The sequence below is a fragment of the Rhinolophus sinicus genome, linkage group LG02 (assembly GCF_036562045.2).
Source record: "Rhinolophus sinicus isolate RSC01 linkage group LG02, ASM3656204v1, whole genome shotgun sequence".
NCBI lineage: Eukaryota > Metazoa > Chordata > Mammalia > Chiroptera > Rhinolophidae > Rhinolophus > Rhinolophus sinicus.
In genome coordinates, this window is record NC_133752.1 from 188,217,380 (window position 1) to 188,234,846 (window position 17,467).

The following is a 17,467-nucleotide window of genomic DNA, read 5'->3' on the forward strand; positions in this document are numbered from 1 at the left end:
CTTTAATTCTCAAAAGCACCTTATGAAATAAGTCCTTTGCCCCATTTTACAGACAAAGAAACTGAGTCCCTTTCCAAGTGGCTAATAAATGGCAGAGACAAGAATCAGACTTGGTCTGTCTCCAGAACCCAGGTTTCCCAGTAATCCTCCATTGCATTAGTTAGATTAGATTACCATTCACATCCTTTTCTAGTCTGAGATTCTATGATGCTTTGATTTCAGGACATTATAAGCCTATTATAACCCTCCTAAATCTGTCAAGCCAATTCTAGGTCTCTATGAATACAAACCTCCTGATGCTTTTGGATTAATATTTAGGTGCAGGTAGGATTATTATAAAGAGAAGAAAACTAAATGAGCAAAATCTGCCTTTCCCACATACTGACTATATTGTGATTTTCAGCCTTGACCCTGCAATGCAGTGTTGGTCAGACCCAGTCATTTGTAGTGGATGGCAATTTTCACTCTGTGTGCCAGTGCTAGAAGCCATGTTAAAACGAGGGTGCCTGCAAATTTAAAAGTAGCAACGATGCCGAGGTGATTTGGACGAGCTGAGTTCTTACTGAGCAGTTGGTTACTGGACTCTCAGCAGGGGCTTGGTTCTCACCCATAGAACAGAGATCAGATGAAGGGGAAAGACCACATGGAATGAACTGAGGGTCCCATAGGCTGGACCCGAAAGACCTAGAGCGAGAACTGAATTGACACATTTGCCCCAAACTCAAGGATCGTCCACACCTAGATGAGAAGGTGCTGGGCACAGAACTGAGTGTGGGGAAGTTCTCTGAAGCCCACACCTGACGGCATGCACACAGCAGCACTCTTGAGCATGGTTCCTGTGAAAGCCAGCGAGGCACCATCCATCCCTGAGGAAATGGGGGGTGGTGATGGGACTCCCCCTGCTCGCCACGGCACAACTGAAAACTGAGTGTGGACAGCGCTTCTAGCGGCGCCTCGCTGCGTTTCCTCCTTCAGCGGCCAATCTCGGGGGAGAAGAGGGTTAAGAAGGGAGGCCAGGGAAATTAAAACCATCTGCAGTGATGGCTGCTCCCCTTAAAAAAGCAGAGGCTCCCAAACTCTGTCAGTCTCACAGACCCTTTGTGATGGCAGAGCTCCTTGTGGACCACCCACCCCCGCCAGCCAGTCGCCACTTAAAAGAAAAGGAGAAAAAAAATAGCCCATTATAACAAATGGGAGGCACTTAGATGAGACGACGCCATGAGGTGATGTCTGGCTTTTTATTAATTACCATAAGTAAATTAATAACGCATGCCAGGAGCTAAAGTAGGGACCCTGTCCTATTGTAAACCATTGGGATAAGCCCAGAGACCACCAGGCGACCATGGCCCGTAGCCTCTGAGAACTAGAGGGATCCTGGGAATTGACAACACCTCAGCGCCCCATCCCACTCCACCAGCTCACACTCAGCACAGCCGTCTTGATGGACCCATGTAATGCTCGTGGACTCGACCCAGAAGCACCAAGTGGGTTCAGCCTCCGTTATGTTCACACCAGTGGCTCTGGGAGCATGCTGATGATGGAGGCATAGTAGTCATACGTGACATTGGCCTGTGTCAGAGGCCCTTGGACATGAACTTGTGGGGCTGCAGTGGGAGATACCATAGTGTAACGGATAAAAGCACGGACTCTGGAACAAATTCCCCCGCTTGGATTCCTACCTCTGCTATTTACCAGCTGTGCGGCCTTAGAGAAGCCATTAACCTGCCTGGGCCTCAGGTTCCTCATCTATAAAATGGGCATAATAGTTCTTGCCTCATAGGGCTTTATTGGGATTAAATGGGTTAATATTGGAGCAGAATTTCTCACGTTGGCAGTATTGACATTTGGGGCCAGATAATTCTTTGCTGTGAGGGCTTCTCATGCATCACAGGGTATTTAGCAGCACCCCTGGCCTCTACCCACAGATGCCAGTAGCAACCCTTCCCCATCACCTCGCAATTGTGACAACCAAAAATGTCTCCAGACATTGCCGAATGTGTCCTGGGGTGGGGAGAGAATCGCCTCCAGTTGAGAACTACTGTATCAGATTATGTTGTAGATAAAAATGCCCACAGAGCAGCAATTTCATAATTATAAAGTAGTTAAAAATCTAGGCGTTTTGAACATCTGTATATGCTTTACCTGGGGTAAAAGAACCCAATGCTTTCATCTGATGCTCAGAAGAATAAAAGCATGGAGAGCCCCTGGCCTGACCTCAACTTTTGCCAGCCAAACAGAATTTCTCTCAGAGTCCTCATCTGTAAAATGGGTATAATAATACCTGCCTCTTAGGGTTCTTGGGAGGATGCGGTGAGGAGAAGGTGAGAATGCCTTTATACACTGGAAAATGGCAGAAAGATGTCATGAAAACGCTGGCTGGCTGGCTGCCTTCTTGGAGCTCAGATCCCGAGGTTGGGGAGGCTGGCAGGACCCCTTTCACAGCAAATTCATCTCTGGATTTCTATGCAGGGGTTGCAAATAGAGAAATGTATATCTCCGGAGGCGTATGGTGGGGGTGTTGGAGTGGGAGATGTGACTGGCTGAACAGGAAGTTTTCTCTGGGAAAACACCAATGATGGCTCAGCCACGAGGAGACTAGGTGGCCTCATGAGGAGGGAAGGACCTGGGGTGGGTGGGTGAGTGACTGGCCGCACGATGGCCAATGAGGGGATCAGACTCCCACAGACCCAATGACAGCATGCCTCCTGAGCCCTGGTCCTCCTCCCATGATGTTCCTTCTGCCCACAGATGTACCGAGGCTTCACCAAGATGCCCCACGTGCAGTACATCCACACGGAAGCTTCCGAAAGTCTCTGTGGCGTTAAGCTGGAGGTCAACAAGTACCAGTACCTGCTGACAGGTAATAGCCAACTCGAGCATCTAGGCCAGGGTGTGGCCAGGGTCCACCGTTCCTTCACTTCAGAAGGATGGGGAAGGAGTAGTTGACCCCAAAGTGTCCCAGGGACCTTTGCATTGCGCCCAGTGAACTATAACCAGTATCCAGTCTTGAGTCCATCTTGCTTAGCCAGTGTTGGGAGCTGAGGCTCCTGCACTGAGGCTGGGGTTTAGTCTCAGCTCCACCACCACTGACCCTGTGGAGGAAATCTCCTAGTTTTGCAGTTTCTCAGCTCTACTGTTAAGTTAAAAGGGATTGCCAGTGCCTATTTCTCTCCACCTCACAGTCCATTTACTAGGTCCAGCTTTGAGAGTTACCCCCTTTTAGGCAGTCGATGTAGGAAAGAAAATACCAAAACCAAAAACCATTGATGTGAGAAGTGAAGAGCTGGTCCCTAGTCCCACGTCCAGCCCTTCATGGTTTGAGAACTTCTGCAAACCACTTAACCTCTCTGAGTTCATTTTCCCCATCTGGAAAATGGGGCTGCAGCTCATCTTAAAAGGTGTTGGGGAGGATGAAATAAAATCACAGGACTGAAATGTCTGTAGCATAGTACCTGGCCTAAGGTGGGTACTCCGTCGGTGTGAATTCTTTCCCTTTGGGCTGGGCTCCCCTTAACCGCCCTCTGTCCTCCTCTAGGCCGTATCTATGATGGTAAGGTGTACACGGGACTCTGCAACTTCGTGGAGCGGTGGGACCAGCTCACCATCTCGCAGCGCAAGGGGCTGAACTATCGGTATCACCTGGGTTGTAATTGCAAGGTAAGCCTCCGGGACGGGCAGCAGGGCAGGTGCTGGCTCCCAGCTCCTGCTGTGCTGGGCACTGGGGCGTGTGCTGGAAGGAGTGAGTGTGGGGCCAGGGCAGACGAGCAGGTCTGAGCGGGGGTGGTAAGGAATGTGGCCCCCAGGCTGAGCAGCAGAGAAGGCGAGAGAAGAATGCCTTTCTGCTGGAATCAGCTGGCTCCGTGCCACTTGGCAGCTGCTGGGGCACAAGTGCTCTCCAGAGTCCGGCCCCTCCCGCGGCTCAAGTTGGTGGCAGGTACAGGGTCCTGGCACTGGCAGGTCCTACCAGGTAGTCCCAAGAGGGCTCGCCCGAGCAGCTGACTCAGTGGTGCCCCCACCCCCACCCCCAGGTGGGCAAGCCGAGGTAGGACTGCTGATCCCACACACTACAGAAAATGACGCTTCCACCAGGCCCAGCTCCTTGGCCCAAGCACAGGGCCCAGCCATACAGCCTTGCTGCTGTGGGTGGGAGCTGGGCTGTTCTCTCACTTGGTTCTCACCACTCTGTGTGGTTTCCGTTCCTATTAGCCCTATTCTGCATGAGTGAATAGAGGCTCAGAGACCTTAAGTAACCAGCCCTAGGTCACACAGCTCATGAAGTCTTTCCAGCCTAGGGCCGTGGGACTCAGAGTTTATGCATTAATCTTTCTCATTCTTCAGTTTCCCTACAACAACTCAGATCTCTCATCCTTGCCTATTACCATTGGAGAGGGAAAAGCTCTCTCACATGTCTAATTCTACAGCTTGCTCGCTGTGTGACCTGGAGCAAGTTACTTAACCTCTCTGAGCCTCTATTTCCTTATCTGTAAAAGCGAGCTATATCTGTTACGAGAATCAAAGAGAATAACAGCAGCACTCAGCAGAATGTCTGGCACATGGTAGGTGCTCAGTAAGTGTTAGTATTATTTATATTATTGTCTCTAAGGGACTGATGTGTCTGGGCTGCACGTGCAGTGGTCCCAGGTTCTGAATCCAGACTCGGGCAAGCATCAGACCTAGGTCCACCCTGGCGGGATCTACCAACCGATGGTTGTTATCTAATTGCAGATCAAGTCCTGCTACTACCTGCCTTGCTTTGTGAGCTCCAAGAACGAGTGTCTCTGGACCGACATGCTCTCCAATTTCGGCTACCCCGGCTACCAGTCCAAACACTACGCATGCATCCGGCAGAAGGGTGGCTACTGCAGCTGGTACCGAGGATGGGCCCCCCCGGATAAAAGCGTCATCAATGCCACAGACCCCTGAGCGCCAGACCCTGCCCCACCGCACCTCCCTCCCTTCCCGCTGAGCTTCCCTCGGACACTAACTCTTCCCAGATGATGACAATGAAATTAGTGCCTGTTTTCTCGCAAATTTAGCACTTCGAACACTTAAAGAAAAGTCTATGCTGTCCTATGGAGTTTATTTGGAAACATCCTCCTGCCCCCCTGCCCCCACTCCCAAGCCCTTCTTTTGGTTTTGACATCACCCATGTCCACCCAGGAATTTCTGGTGCCCTGCCAGAGAGAACGGGGAAACGTACACTCCTCTTCTTCATGATAACGTAATCTATATTTTTTTAGGAAAACAAAAATCAAAAAACTATCCCACTTGGGCATTGTCATACCGACCCCTCCTGGTTCTTCCCCACCTCATCTCCCAGACCCTCCTCCCTCGGCCCTTCTTCTCCACCCCAGTACAGAAAGGCCACAGACAAGGAAGCCACTGAAAGGCCAGCTGTTTCAGGATCAGTCGAGGGCAGCGAGCGAGCAGATAGACTCAAGGTATGCAGAAGATCTCCCCCACCCAGGAGATGCTACTGCATGTCCCAAACAGACACCGTCTGTCTGTGTCTGCATGTCAGTGTCAGAGGGAAGGAACAAACTACCAGAGAGGGTCTGAGATGATGTAGCACACACACAATCCCCCCAGCCCAGTGACACCTGGGTGGACCTGATGTTTCTGAGTCTGGAGCAAGCAGGCCGGCCGGCATAACAGAGCTTTCTTAGTGGGTGAAGACTTAAACATCTGCCCGAGGTCCGGAGGCAATTTGCCTGCCTTGTACAGAAGCTCAGGTGAAAGACTGAGATGAATGTCTTTCCTCTCCCCGCCTCCCACAAGATTTCCTCCTGGAAAACCCTTGGGTAGATTTGACCAGGAGCTCGCCTTTACGTAAATGGGAGAAATACAGACACCATACACTATCCACAGGTATAGCCAAGTAGACTTGGACAGAGAATACTATTTCCAAAGTAGCATTTAGCTCACCGAGGGGGGGATGTGTTTGCATACACATTTGCATATATCCACACAAGGACATAAGCTGATTTTTTACAGGACACAGAATTCTGTTCAATGCTGTTAAATACGCCAGTAGTTTAAGCTCTTCTATTTTGTTGTTGTTGCTTGTTTGAAGAAAATCAAGACATTCCAAGTTGATTTTTTTTTTTTTTTTTTTTTGCATTTTAATTAAAATTTGAAATTCTGAACACCCTCGGCATTCCTCTAACTGAGGTCATCTGACCTCTGTCCCTCACCTTTTCTCCTGCTTCATTCACATTCGGGGCCTTCACGTAACTGCCTTACTGGCTTGGCTCAGATGGGAGGTGAGTTAATATGGGTCAGGGCCCTGGGCACAGGAGGGAAAGCTGCAGAGTGTCCTGCCAAGGCTGGATGGCCACCTTTCCTGGGCTTGGGGACAGTGCTCCTCTTCCTCCTGCTCCATGGTGGGCAAATGCCACCTCCTGAGGTCTCCACCTCATGGATTTAAATTGGTGGTCACTGGGGGAGCCGGACTCAGCGGTCGGCTGTGGGGTTCTGTCATGTTTTGTTGAAATAAAACTATAATATAAATTCTCCAATGAAATAAAAGTATTTTATAATTTAGTGCTGAAAATGAGATGCCGAACGTAGATGATAATGTACATTTTACAGACTTGGGGATGGTAGGGATGGTGACATTTAACATGATTGCTCTCTTTTTTCAGATTATGGGTATTTATCTTCTATTAGTGTTTGTATCTTCAGTTCATTCCGCTTTAGGAAACAGCTGCCAATTGAAACAGGAGAACAAAAAGAAGCAGACAACATGTTGCAACGTCTTGCATGCACACACAGATGCCTAGGCAGGGTGTGTGGCAGAACCCCAGAGCGGGAAGACGGGACACGCGTGCAGTGTCCTTGGGATTGAGTTCATTACCTAGTACCTTCCACCTTGTGGTCATGACATTTGGCACGTGGGAAACATGAGGCTTTGCCTTCTCAGTGGGGCCGTCTGAGCAGAAGGAGCTGAGGTCAGCAGGCCAGTGGCTTTTAAGGGGTAACCCCCCCAGACTTGGTGTTTTAAGATGTTCTCTATTTCAACCTCAAAGTCTTACGAGGTGGAACCCCTGATGCAACCCGCAGGAGTGCCCTCCCACAACCGGCCACCAGCCTCGCCTCCGTGAGGCATCTGACCATTCTTGGTCCCCGATGGGGTCACCTCCACTCATACAGGAGGGACTTGGGGTGAGGCCTGAGCATGAGTCAGCTGAAATTTCCCTGCAGACAAGTTGGCGGAGCCACAATGCCTCTGCCAGGTCCTGGCAACAAGCACAGGAGGTCCTGGGCAAAGGAGTTTCCTTTGCAAAGCAATGTTGGCAGAGGGCGGTTTTTGAGCTTTCTATCAGCTATAGCTTTGTTTATTTCACCTGTTCACTTACTGTATAATTTAAAGTCATTTATGTAGCTGAGACACTTCTGTATTTTCAATCATATCGTGAGCGTTTTATTTTGCTAAATCTTGTGTCATGTGTAGGCTGTCATATGTGTACATCGTGTTTAAGAGAAAAAAAGAAAAATGAAACCCACATGCCGCCATTTTCCTGAATCAAATTCTACAGTGGAATGGAGGGTAAATACTTCTACTGTGCAGGCAGCTAGACTGGCGAATTGGGGAAACGAGAAGAAACTAGCCTTTGAGCCTCCTCCAGCCTCTTCTCTGTCAGCATCCCAGTGCTGTCTGGAGTAGAATGGAGGAGGGGAAAAAATAGCAAGCACACCCACCGTCCATGCTCTGTATCAACTAACAAGCCCTGGGCAGTCGGCTGGTCATTCCCATTCCATTTCCCCCTAGTCCCCTTGCCCACCCAACTGCAAAGCCATGGTTTCTCCTAAAAATCCCAGGCCGTGAGAGCTACAATTCCAAGATCTCTTAGCCTCCCTGGCCGTCTCCTGCCTCCCTATCCGGGAAGCGCCACACCCAGGCTCTGCCCCCGGGGTCAATGCTCCATCAGGCCGGGGTAGGTAACACGGGGGACTCCAGAGCTCTGCCTTCACCCAGCCCCAGACTTGCCTATACGATGGTCAGGCTACAGCGCATGAGCACCGTTTTTCATACCATGGTTCTTGAGCAATTCAAGAAATAAACGATTTACTGGAACAGCTCTGTCTCGAGACGCGGAGAGAGACACCACCCTCCCCTACCCCAGCCCTTCGTCCTGCTTGACGATTGTCAACGCGGATTCCCCTAAGATGACACCCACGTGTTTGGCTTCTGCCTGCCTAAAGTAAAAGTATCAGTAAAATAGTTTCACCCAAGAAAAACACTTTGCAAATCTGATGGCAAAAGCAAAACAAACTGGGGGCGCGTAGGAGAGGTGGGTACCAACAGCCTCCAAATTGGCTCCTGGGAAGCTGAGGAGGGAAAGAACTTAGAGACCGGTTCCTGCTCGGAGGGGAGGGGCTTCGTGGATTCTCCCACACCCCCGCCTGCCCACTTTAGCCAGTCTGCTGTCCTGAGACTCGGAAGTGATGGAGAGAAACCAACCAGAGAAAACCCTGTCTAGAAGGAATGTATTTGTTGCTAAATTTTGTAGCACTGTTTACAGTTTTCCTCCATGTTATTTATGAATTTTATATTCCGTGAATGTATATTGTCTTGTAATGTTGCATAATGTTCACTTTTTATAGTGTGTCCTTTATGCTAAACAGTAAAGTGGTTTTATTTCTATCACACACCTGCAGTCTCTTGCCTCCTTGTGTCCTGGTCGCCACTGCGGGGTGTACAGCTCTCAGACCAGTCCTACTGCCCTGGCTCCAGGCCCATGCACCCTGACCTCCTTCCACTCACCTCTAGCTTGAACCCACTCTGCCCCAGTCCTCTCCCAGGCAGGAGGGATTTCAGGAGACGCAGCGTAGATTTTCCTCCTGGCTGCTAATGCAGCCCTGACCTTGCTCTCTGATTCTCTGGCCAGAGTTCTCCAGAGTTCTCCAGAATCTGGATTGTTATCTAATTACCTATCAGTGGAACAGGTATTCTCATACTGGAGCTCTGACTCGGCCTTTCCTGTTTTCTTCCTAAGAATGTCAACCAAATGGAAGTGGGGAGGGGAAGGCCGCACACAGCAGCCCTCGGTGCCAGATGCCTGCCTGACATGCTGAGTGGGGCTCAGCCTCGTGGGGAACGCCAGGAGCGCATGCGGCCGCCCTATAGCTGGCAAAGCCCTCCCGGAGCTTAGAGCTGGGCCCATCACCCTCAGCGGGCTGCCGTGGCTGTGGACCCTCCAAGCAACTTCCCTCCTTTGTTGACAGTGTACCAGGGTAGAGCTTGGCCCCTATTTTACAGCAACTCTACTTTGAGCCCCTGTGAGAGGCCAGGCACAGCCCTCCATACACGGGACTTCACTGAGTCTCCACAACTCATGAGGTTGTTCCACGGTCACCCATGGTTTTCAGCGATGGCAGCTCAGGCGCACAGAGATTAATTCACTGCCCAAGGCCGAGTCTTAAGCAGACCTAGGATTCAAATTCAGGCTGGTTTGATGACAAAGCCGGAATTTTCTCCACCGTTCATGTTTTTCTAGAATATGCTGGGTTCCACATGCCGTACAATTCCCAGCAGCACAACCTCGATCAGATGTAAGTGAAAGGTGATCCATGGAAAACCTCTCCGTCTGGGGAGACGGCTCCCACCGGGAGCCTGGCCATCACTGTCTCCAAACAGGGGTACCCAGCTCAGTAGCCTGCACTTGGAATTCTACAAACAGGCCACCGTCCCCAGCTGGTACTACCAGACACCCTACTAACTACCGTGTTCCCCAAGACTCACATTCTTCCCAAGGCACGTGTGGGGCTGTAGCCCCGTATTCTTTTGACCAATTTAAGAAGACCACCAACCATGCAAGCAGGCATGTCATGGGCTGTGCCCAGCTGCCCAGAACTCTTCTAGCCAACTTCCGCCAGCTGTGGGACGGAGAGCTCTCCACCCTGCTCACAGCGATGGCAACCTCTCCCACCCAGCTGTCCTCCGAATGGCAGGCTATACCACACACTCCAACTCTAGCCCCAACCACTTCCCAGAGACAACCTCAGATATAGTCAAACGTCGGAATGTAAAGAGGACACACAAGGAAACTGCCCTTCAACAATCAATGCAAATCAAACATTACTGCTTTTATTAAAATAAGAGCTGAAACCAGGTCTGGCACAGGGCGCGAATGAAACGACACCCTCCCTTTGAAACATCTTTTACACTTATTATCAACCTTTGGCTCCAACGTGCTACTTCAAGTTGTCCTCTTATTTGCTAAAAATTCCTGATGTCCCAAAGAATCCTGTCCACCTCTGTCATTTGTCCTACTGCCTAACATTTCACCTGGAGAGATGACTCTTCCCTTAGGAAAGCCAGGTACTCCGCAGAACGTCACAGCTTTTCCTTAGACCCTGGTGGTCTAGACCCCTGAGCCCACCTACTCCATTCAAACAGACAGAACATAGACATTTATGTTTGTTCCGGGTCATACGCAAAAGCAGAGTAAAAATGCACACTCACCATTGGCTTATGGTTGGGGAAAAACGTTTGCTCCACAAGCGGGAACTTCTCAGGACCCAGGGAATGTAAGATCTTAATGAGCTGAGAGAACTAGGACAGAAGAGAGAACACAGGTCAACATTTGTCACCTAGTCTGGCGAAACCTCCCACTGGGTCCGACGCCTTGAGCATCTCACTGTTCTGAGCTGAGCCCCAGCAGCTGTGCCCTGCCTGCGGGATACAGACCAGGGTCCTTGGTTGGACATTCGCCCCTCCCCCTGGCTGCATCAACCCCTTCATTCCTGCCAGGCTTGTAACGAACATTTACTACACCCTCAGCATTTCACACAAGTCTCACCTGCTGACATTCACGCCATGTCCCCTGCCTGCCCTGCCCTCCTTCCTAGGGAGACCTACTAAGCAGTGGTTTATGGTATAGACTCTGAGTTCAAATACTCGCTCCAACACTTACTAGCTGTGTATCCTGGGAAGTCACTTTAGGTTTCTGAGCTTCAGTTTCCATATTTGTAAATAGAGAAAACCAGAGGTGCAACCTCACAGCACGGTTGTAAGGTTTAAACATACAGTGTTGTCAACAGCAGTGACCAGTCCATGGGGACACTCAAATGTTAGACCTTATATTTAATCATAGAAAGTTCTGCTCTGCGTTTACAACCCTACTCGTTTCCCATGGCTGGAGCCACACCCCTTCCACGGAGGACGCTACTGTCTCCAGGACGAGAGGGGAAACGGTGTTTCTTTTTCTGTAAAATGGAGGAATGAGCCCGCGTGCCACATGGTGGACTAAACACCAGGCAGCACGATTTCCGGGTCATTACTAAGTGCTCAATAAACACTGCCCACTGTTAACAAAATGACTGATAGAACATCAGCAAGAACAGCACAGCACCACCTCTTACTATGGATATTATTCTAAGGTAACACTGTATCATAACAGGTTGTTATTTGTCAGGCAATAGTTACAAGAAGGGGGCTGGGAGCCAAGTCACTTATTCAGTTGCTGAAAACAACTCGGTTCATCACCAAGGCCGCCATGCTGGGGAACAGGCCCATTTCAGGGCCGGGAGCCCCCCTGCCCCCCCTGGGCTCCGGGCCTGTCACTTACCACCCAGGGCTTGCTGCAGAAGTTATAGACGGAGTAGAGGGAGTTGACGGCGGGCAGCCCTCCGTACTGGAGGCCGATGAGCAGGCTGCGGTAATCCTCTCCCAGGGCCATGCTGTAGGCGTGCTGACGGACCAGGATGAAGTCCGGCTTGAAGGATCTGCCGAGAGAGGGGCCCACAGTAGCGTCACCCAGGGCGTCAGCCCACAGCCTGCTGGGAAAAGGACTGAAAAACACCCCTACTTCTTCATCTTGTGTGGGCTGTTTTCTGAATGTTCTACGTTGAACAGATACTTCATGTACCATCAGAGGAAAATGTATCAAACAAGTCAGGGAATCTGAACAGGCACTAAAACGACTGCACATATTACATGACGTTACGGAATCCCCACGATGCGCACATGTTACGTTACTGAGTCCCCACAAGGCCCTGGGATGCGGGATTGCCGCCATCCACTGCATTTTACAGAGAAGCATGTTGAGGCTCAGAAGCGTAAGTCACGTACTCAGGTAAGTGGCAGGGCCAGGTCTGTGCAGCCTCACCGCCCTGGTTTCCAACCACCATGCAGCATGGCTTCCCTTCTGTGTATTTCAAGTGCCTCTTGTCCCTTTCAAGGAAACAGCAGGAGCACTAATGCGATGGCCGAGCACATTCTGAGGTCCCTCTGGAGACACAATCCTGATTAGGGCTCAAGCAGAGCTGGGTAAGGTCGGGACCATTTCCTCATTCTACAGATGGGAACACGACAGCTCAGAGAAGTGATGCATTTCCCTGAGTTACAAAGCTGGGAAGCAGGAGAGCCCCGCTGGAACTCAGGTCATCTGGTTCCAAGTCCATACGCTTTAACCTCCATCCCATAGCTCCAGGGGGACGGACACATTGTTTCACTCAAGCTACCAGGAATCCATCTGTTTCTGGATTTCTCACTTCTAAGGCACATGAGAAAATCAGCCTCACGGTAGGTAGTTGACACTCAAAATGGTATAATCTACTTGGCTTGGTCAGGGTCACACACTTAGCTTCAAATAAATGATGTCTCTTTAAAATACGTCAAAGGTAAATTAAAATGACTCTCACAGGGAAAGGGCCTGCCCCCACTGGAGACAGAAGGAAAGAATATGCTACAGAGGCAGACATTTGTTAAACAGTTCTGAGCCTGGGCCTCATTGCACACTCCAGGGCCTGGCACCATGGAAACAGGGATGTAATAAGTCTGGGCTGAAGGAATGATGTACGTGAACATCACCTCCTCGCCCCCCAAGGAAATGGCAAGGGTCTCCCCGGCTAAGTTGTAACTTGTCCCGAGGTGCCCACGTGGACTGTGACATCACAGGTATGGCTGATACTGTGCCCACGGAAACGGGCAATCATGTCACTCTGTGGTTAGGGTTAGGGGTGGGTTTGAAGCTTGGCGTTAGTATGTCTATGTCCTGATTGCATTCTCAGAATGAACCAGTCCAAGTAGTGTATTTTAATTACAGGGAAACGGAGGCTCGTAGCAAAGCAGTGGCACATCCCAGGTCACCTGGCAAAACCATGGTAGAGCAGGAGATTGCGGTCGGTTCTCTCCTCCTGCTTTCCTGCTCTTTGTGCCCCACTTTGCTGGCTCTTGAGTAAGACAGATGGAAGGGAGGGATGAGGGGCCACGTGTGTCTCTCTAAATGGGATCTGATGACAATAGGGAACGCTGACTTAAAATACAACCATTTTCTGCTTTCAGCTGGTTTTGAAAGTAATACATGTTCATTATATAAAAGAAAAAAAGTCTTGGATAACACAGAGAAGCAAACAAAATTACCTATAATTCTCAACTCAGAGAAAATCCCTAATAACCTTTTTACATGTTGTCTATATGTACAGTACAATTCAATTATCTACTTTTAATGTATATAATATGCATTCACACTCATAATTGATTTCATGCTTTCTATTATTATTTTGCTATTTTCCACATAATATTATAGTGTGACAATATTATATATTATATTATATAATATTATACATTATAATATTATATTTCCCCTACTATCGAAATATCTCCAAAAATATCATTTCTAATGGCTGCCGAATAGTCCACTGAATGTATGTATCATAATGAAGTCAACCAATCATCTCCTATATCACGTAGGCTATTATTTCCAACATTTCACACATCTCCATATTTATGCACACGTCAATTCCTTCACGTTAAACTATTTCCTTAAAATAGATTTAAGAAGTGGATTACTGGGTTAAAGGGTATGAACTTTTTTTAAGGTACCCACCCCAAACAGTGCCTCTTCTTTAAAGGTGTACGTCACCAGTTGCAGCAGGTTCCACCCACTCCAGCCTTGCCAGCACCTCAGTTTTCTAAAAACACATTTTTCAATTTGATAAGCAACTCTCCCCCACAAAGATACCCTGCATCTCACTGCTGCTTGAGTTTGCATTTCTCTGATTTTAGTGACTTTGAGTACTTTCACTCACCATTTGCATTTTCTTTTCCACACCAGACTGCTCACATCTTTCCCCATTTTAAAAAATGGGGCCCTCCTGACATGAGCCCTGTGTATTACGATGCTGCCCCTCATCTGTCGTGTGTGGCAAGGCTTTTACTCGTTGCTTACTTTTTTTGTTTGTTTGTTTTATGGCTGTGCATCTTTGGAAAAAAACATGTAAACACATTTTCCATTCCCTCTGAGTCACATCTAGCAATCTGTCCCTTCTGATTTCTCTTTCTGATTTGATGCTTGCAGTGTCCTCCAGGGCCTGGTTCTCACAGTGAGATGCCCCCTCCTCCTGGCACGGGGGTTTTCCAGACCACAGTGGCAGCAAACATGGTGTCTCATGAGGGGTAACTCCACTTCGCTCCGGGAGGAAATAACGGCAGTCAGATGCCATATGACGACATTTTGCTCAACAACAAAGTGCAGGGACAATGGTGGCCCTGTAAGATTATAATGGAGCTGAGGGATTCCTATCACCTTGTGCTGGCAGGACGACACCCATTACTTACGCGCTTGTGGTGACACTGGTGTTAACAAACCTACTGCGCTGCCAGTGACACACAAGTATAAACACATACAATTATGCACAGGACGTAATATTCGATAACGATAATAAAATGACTGTTACAGGTTTATGTATTTACTGTACTAGTTTTTACCATTATTTTAGAGTTGTACCCTTTCTATGTATATATAAAACAGTTTGCTGTAAAACAGTATGCCATGTTATGCCAGCGGCGGCCTCATCTAGCTGGCGTTTACCATGTCTCGATTGCATCATTTTCTCTTGCGCTTGACTGACTCTCGTGTTGTTTGGTATAGAGCCTCGGCGTGGGGTAGGCAGTACCATCTAGGTTTGTGTGAATATATTCTATGATGTTGGCACAATGACGAAAACCCCTTGGGACTCATTTCTCAGAGCACATCCCTGTCATTAAGCAGTGTGTGCCTGTAAGGTCTCATGCTAGCGAAGCTCCTGTTTGTGCAGAACTCATAAGAGGGACACAGCTGGAGGGCGGAAATCTAGAAAAAAAGAGGGTGCCCTTCTAAGACCATTTTCCAAGGGGAGCATCCGGTGACCTGTCTGTGGATACAGCAACTCTAGCCCCAGCTATTATTGGGCTCTCCCTCCAGGGTTTCTAGGACTCACCTCTAAATCAGAATCTGATTCTTTGAAATAAAAGTAGGGTCACCTGCTCTTAAGGGTCGGGGAACCTACCTCAGATTCCATATTCAGTCATCTTTCCAAATGATACCTCGCATCCCTGCTGAAATCCCTCTTTCTCACGACCGACCCTGAGCTCCTCTCCACAGCTACCAGGCTCCCGTCCACGCCTCCATGCTCATTTCTACCTTCCTTTCTCCCTCATGCCCACGCGAGCCAGACTGACACGCTCCCTTCCTCTAATTCCTCTGCCTGGACGCTTCCTCCCAAACTGGGTGTGGGGACCTTGTTGTCATCCTTCACTCGTTGGCTCAAACGCACTTCCCCAAAAACCTGTCCTGTTCACTCTGTGGAAATTTGCCCCAACCTTCATACAGCCCTGGTTTCCTTTACTCACAGCCCTTGTGACAACTGTATTTCTCCCGTTTATCTGTTTAGTTGCTTATTATCTGTCTCTCCTCTCTAAATATGTCAACTCAATGAGAACAGGGAACATGCCTGCCTTGGACAAAACAGGTCTTACCGATGGTTTTCAATGGATGATGGAGTTAATGTATGTATGAATGAATGAATGAACAACTGAATGAATGAATGAACACAAAATGGAATATCCACTGGAAATGGGATGGACCTCTTTCCTTGTGGTCCTAGAGAAGAGAACAAGGACTGATGGCCAAACTAGCAGGAGATATAACAGTGGCCCCTAATAAGTCAGGAGCTGCTTTACAAGGTAACAAGTTCCATATTTTTGGAGGTATGTTAGCATCACTAAGAGAATTTTAACCCCAGGGAATTAAGTTGGACCCCACCCCCCCGAACCTCTTAAGATTCTCAGATACAATATGTGAAAAATAAGCACTTTCCATGAGGACAAACCAGGCATGTGTTTGAATTCTGCCATTCATTGCTATATGGAATGCACAGCGTCCTTCCTGATAGCCTGGGGTGTGAGGGATTCGCAAGGAATGCAGAAGAATTGGTGACTCCAGCCAGGTGACCGGTGGCACGCAGGCCCTCCCTCCGTACCCAGCACCCCAGCTTCTCTGTCGAGTCAGGGAACATCCAAGGGTGTGACGACCAGCAGTGGTAAGGCCCTGACAAGCACCCTGCTAGAGGCTGGATATCCTGAGATGACCGACACCTGATCCCTGCTTGCAGGAAACTCACGATCCAAGGGGGGTTGAGTGCAATGCTACAGGATAAGAATATGTTAAATGAACCAGGAAATGTGTGAGGGATATCACAAGTCACGTAGGAAGCTGTATTCAGCTCTGTCTGGGGTGGGTGTGGACAAGTGTGTACTGGAAGGATTGGGTCTCGAAAGAAAAGTAGGGATTTGTCACGTGAGTAGAGTTTTGAGGGTATTCCAGGTCGAGAGAACTGCACCTGCAACTAAACGGATGGACCCTCGTAGTGGGGGGTGGAGTGGGCTGAGCCTTTTTTTGTTTTATATGTTCAGTGTCCTCCTTTCTTCTTCTTTTTTTTGTTTTGAAAAAGAGACCATGACCAAAATCCTCTCCAATCAGAAAACCACGTTCCCCTGGGCAGTAACTGGTCTAAGAATTGCGTCTCTGATGTCACAGGCCCGTTAGAATTCTTCTTGAGTGCAAGGAGAGGCGTGGCCAGGTAAGCCAGCGTGCTGGGAACTGGGGCTGATGGAGACCATTTTCTTGCTACATGGAGGGATCCCCTCTGGAACAGAAATGCTACTGGGAACAGAGACAAAGAGGGAGACAAAAGCCTGTACTCGTGGAATCCCTGAGCCTGCTGAGCCTGCCACCAGAGCCGTTTGTATCCTCTGCAGGATTTGTGCTGTGACATTCCCTGTTTTGCCTGTACTTGTTGAATCGGGTCTGTCACTTGCCATCACTATTGCTGACTGATCCTGGGAGGAAATGGCAAAGTTTGCAACTGGTTACATGGCGCGAGTAGAAGGTCTGGTGAGGTGGCAGCAAGAGGTGAGGTTGGGTAAAAGCCCAGACAATGCTCATGAGCCCCGTCCTTCCTGGATTGTGTCGCCACAGGTCCCCCTGGGCCCACACCCTGTGTGGGTCTTGCCTGGGCAAGAAGGCCTCCTTCCATCCCACACAAGTTGGCATATCCTGGCTGCAGGCCGTCCCTGGGTTTTCTTGTTATTTTGGCTTTAGGCCTAATGTGAGCTATATTATTTGGGTTTCTGATCCCAGGTCTTTCTCAGAAGTGGCTGTCAGCACTGGAGAGGAAACCAAGGACAACCTATAATTAA

The 17,467-nt window shown here is 49.1% G+C and overlaps 2 protein-coding genes across 2 annotated transcripts in view; one reads left to right on the forward strand and one right to left on the reverse strand.

Moving 5' to 3' along the window:
- The window catches only part of TIMP3 (TIMP metallopeptidase inhibitor 3), a 57,465-nt gene extending 48,813 nt beyond the window's left edge, over positions 1-8,652 (forward strand). Inside the window, exons 3-5 of the mRNA XM_019728422.2 lie at positions 2,749-2,860; positions 3,536-3,657; positions 4,726-8,652. Of these exons, the coding sequence (XP_019583981.1) occupies positions 2,749-2,860; positions 3,536-3,657; positions 4,726-4,923 (432 nt within the window). The 3' untranslated portion in view covers positions 4,924-8,652. The remainder of the gene's footprint in view (positions 1-2,748; positions 2,861-3,535; positions 3,658-4,725) is intronic.
- SYN3 (synapsin III) overlaps positions 1-17,467 on the reverse strand; it is a 407,670-nt gene that overhangs the window by 284,085 nt on the left and 106,118 nt on the right. Inside the window, exons 4-5 of the mRNA XM_019728421.2 lie at positions 11,574-11,730; positions 10,469-10,558 (exon numbers count right to left, since the gene is read on the reverse strand). Of these exons, the coding sequence (XP_019583980.2) occupies positions 10,469-10,558; positions 11,574-11,730 (247 nt within the window). The remainder of the gene's footprint in view (positions 1-10,468; positions 10,559-11,573; positions 11,731-17,467) is intronic.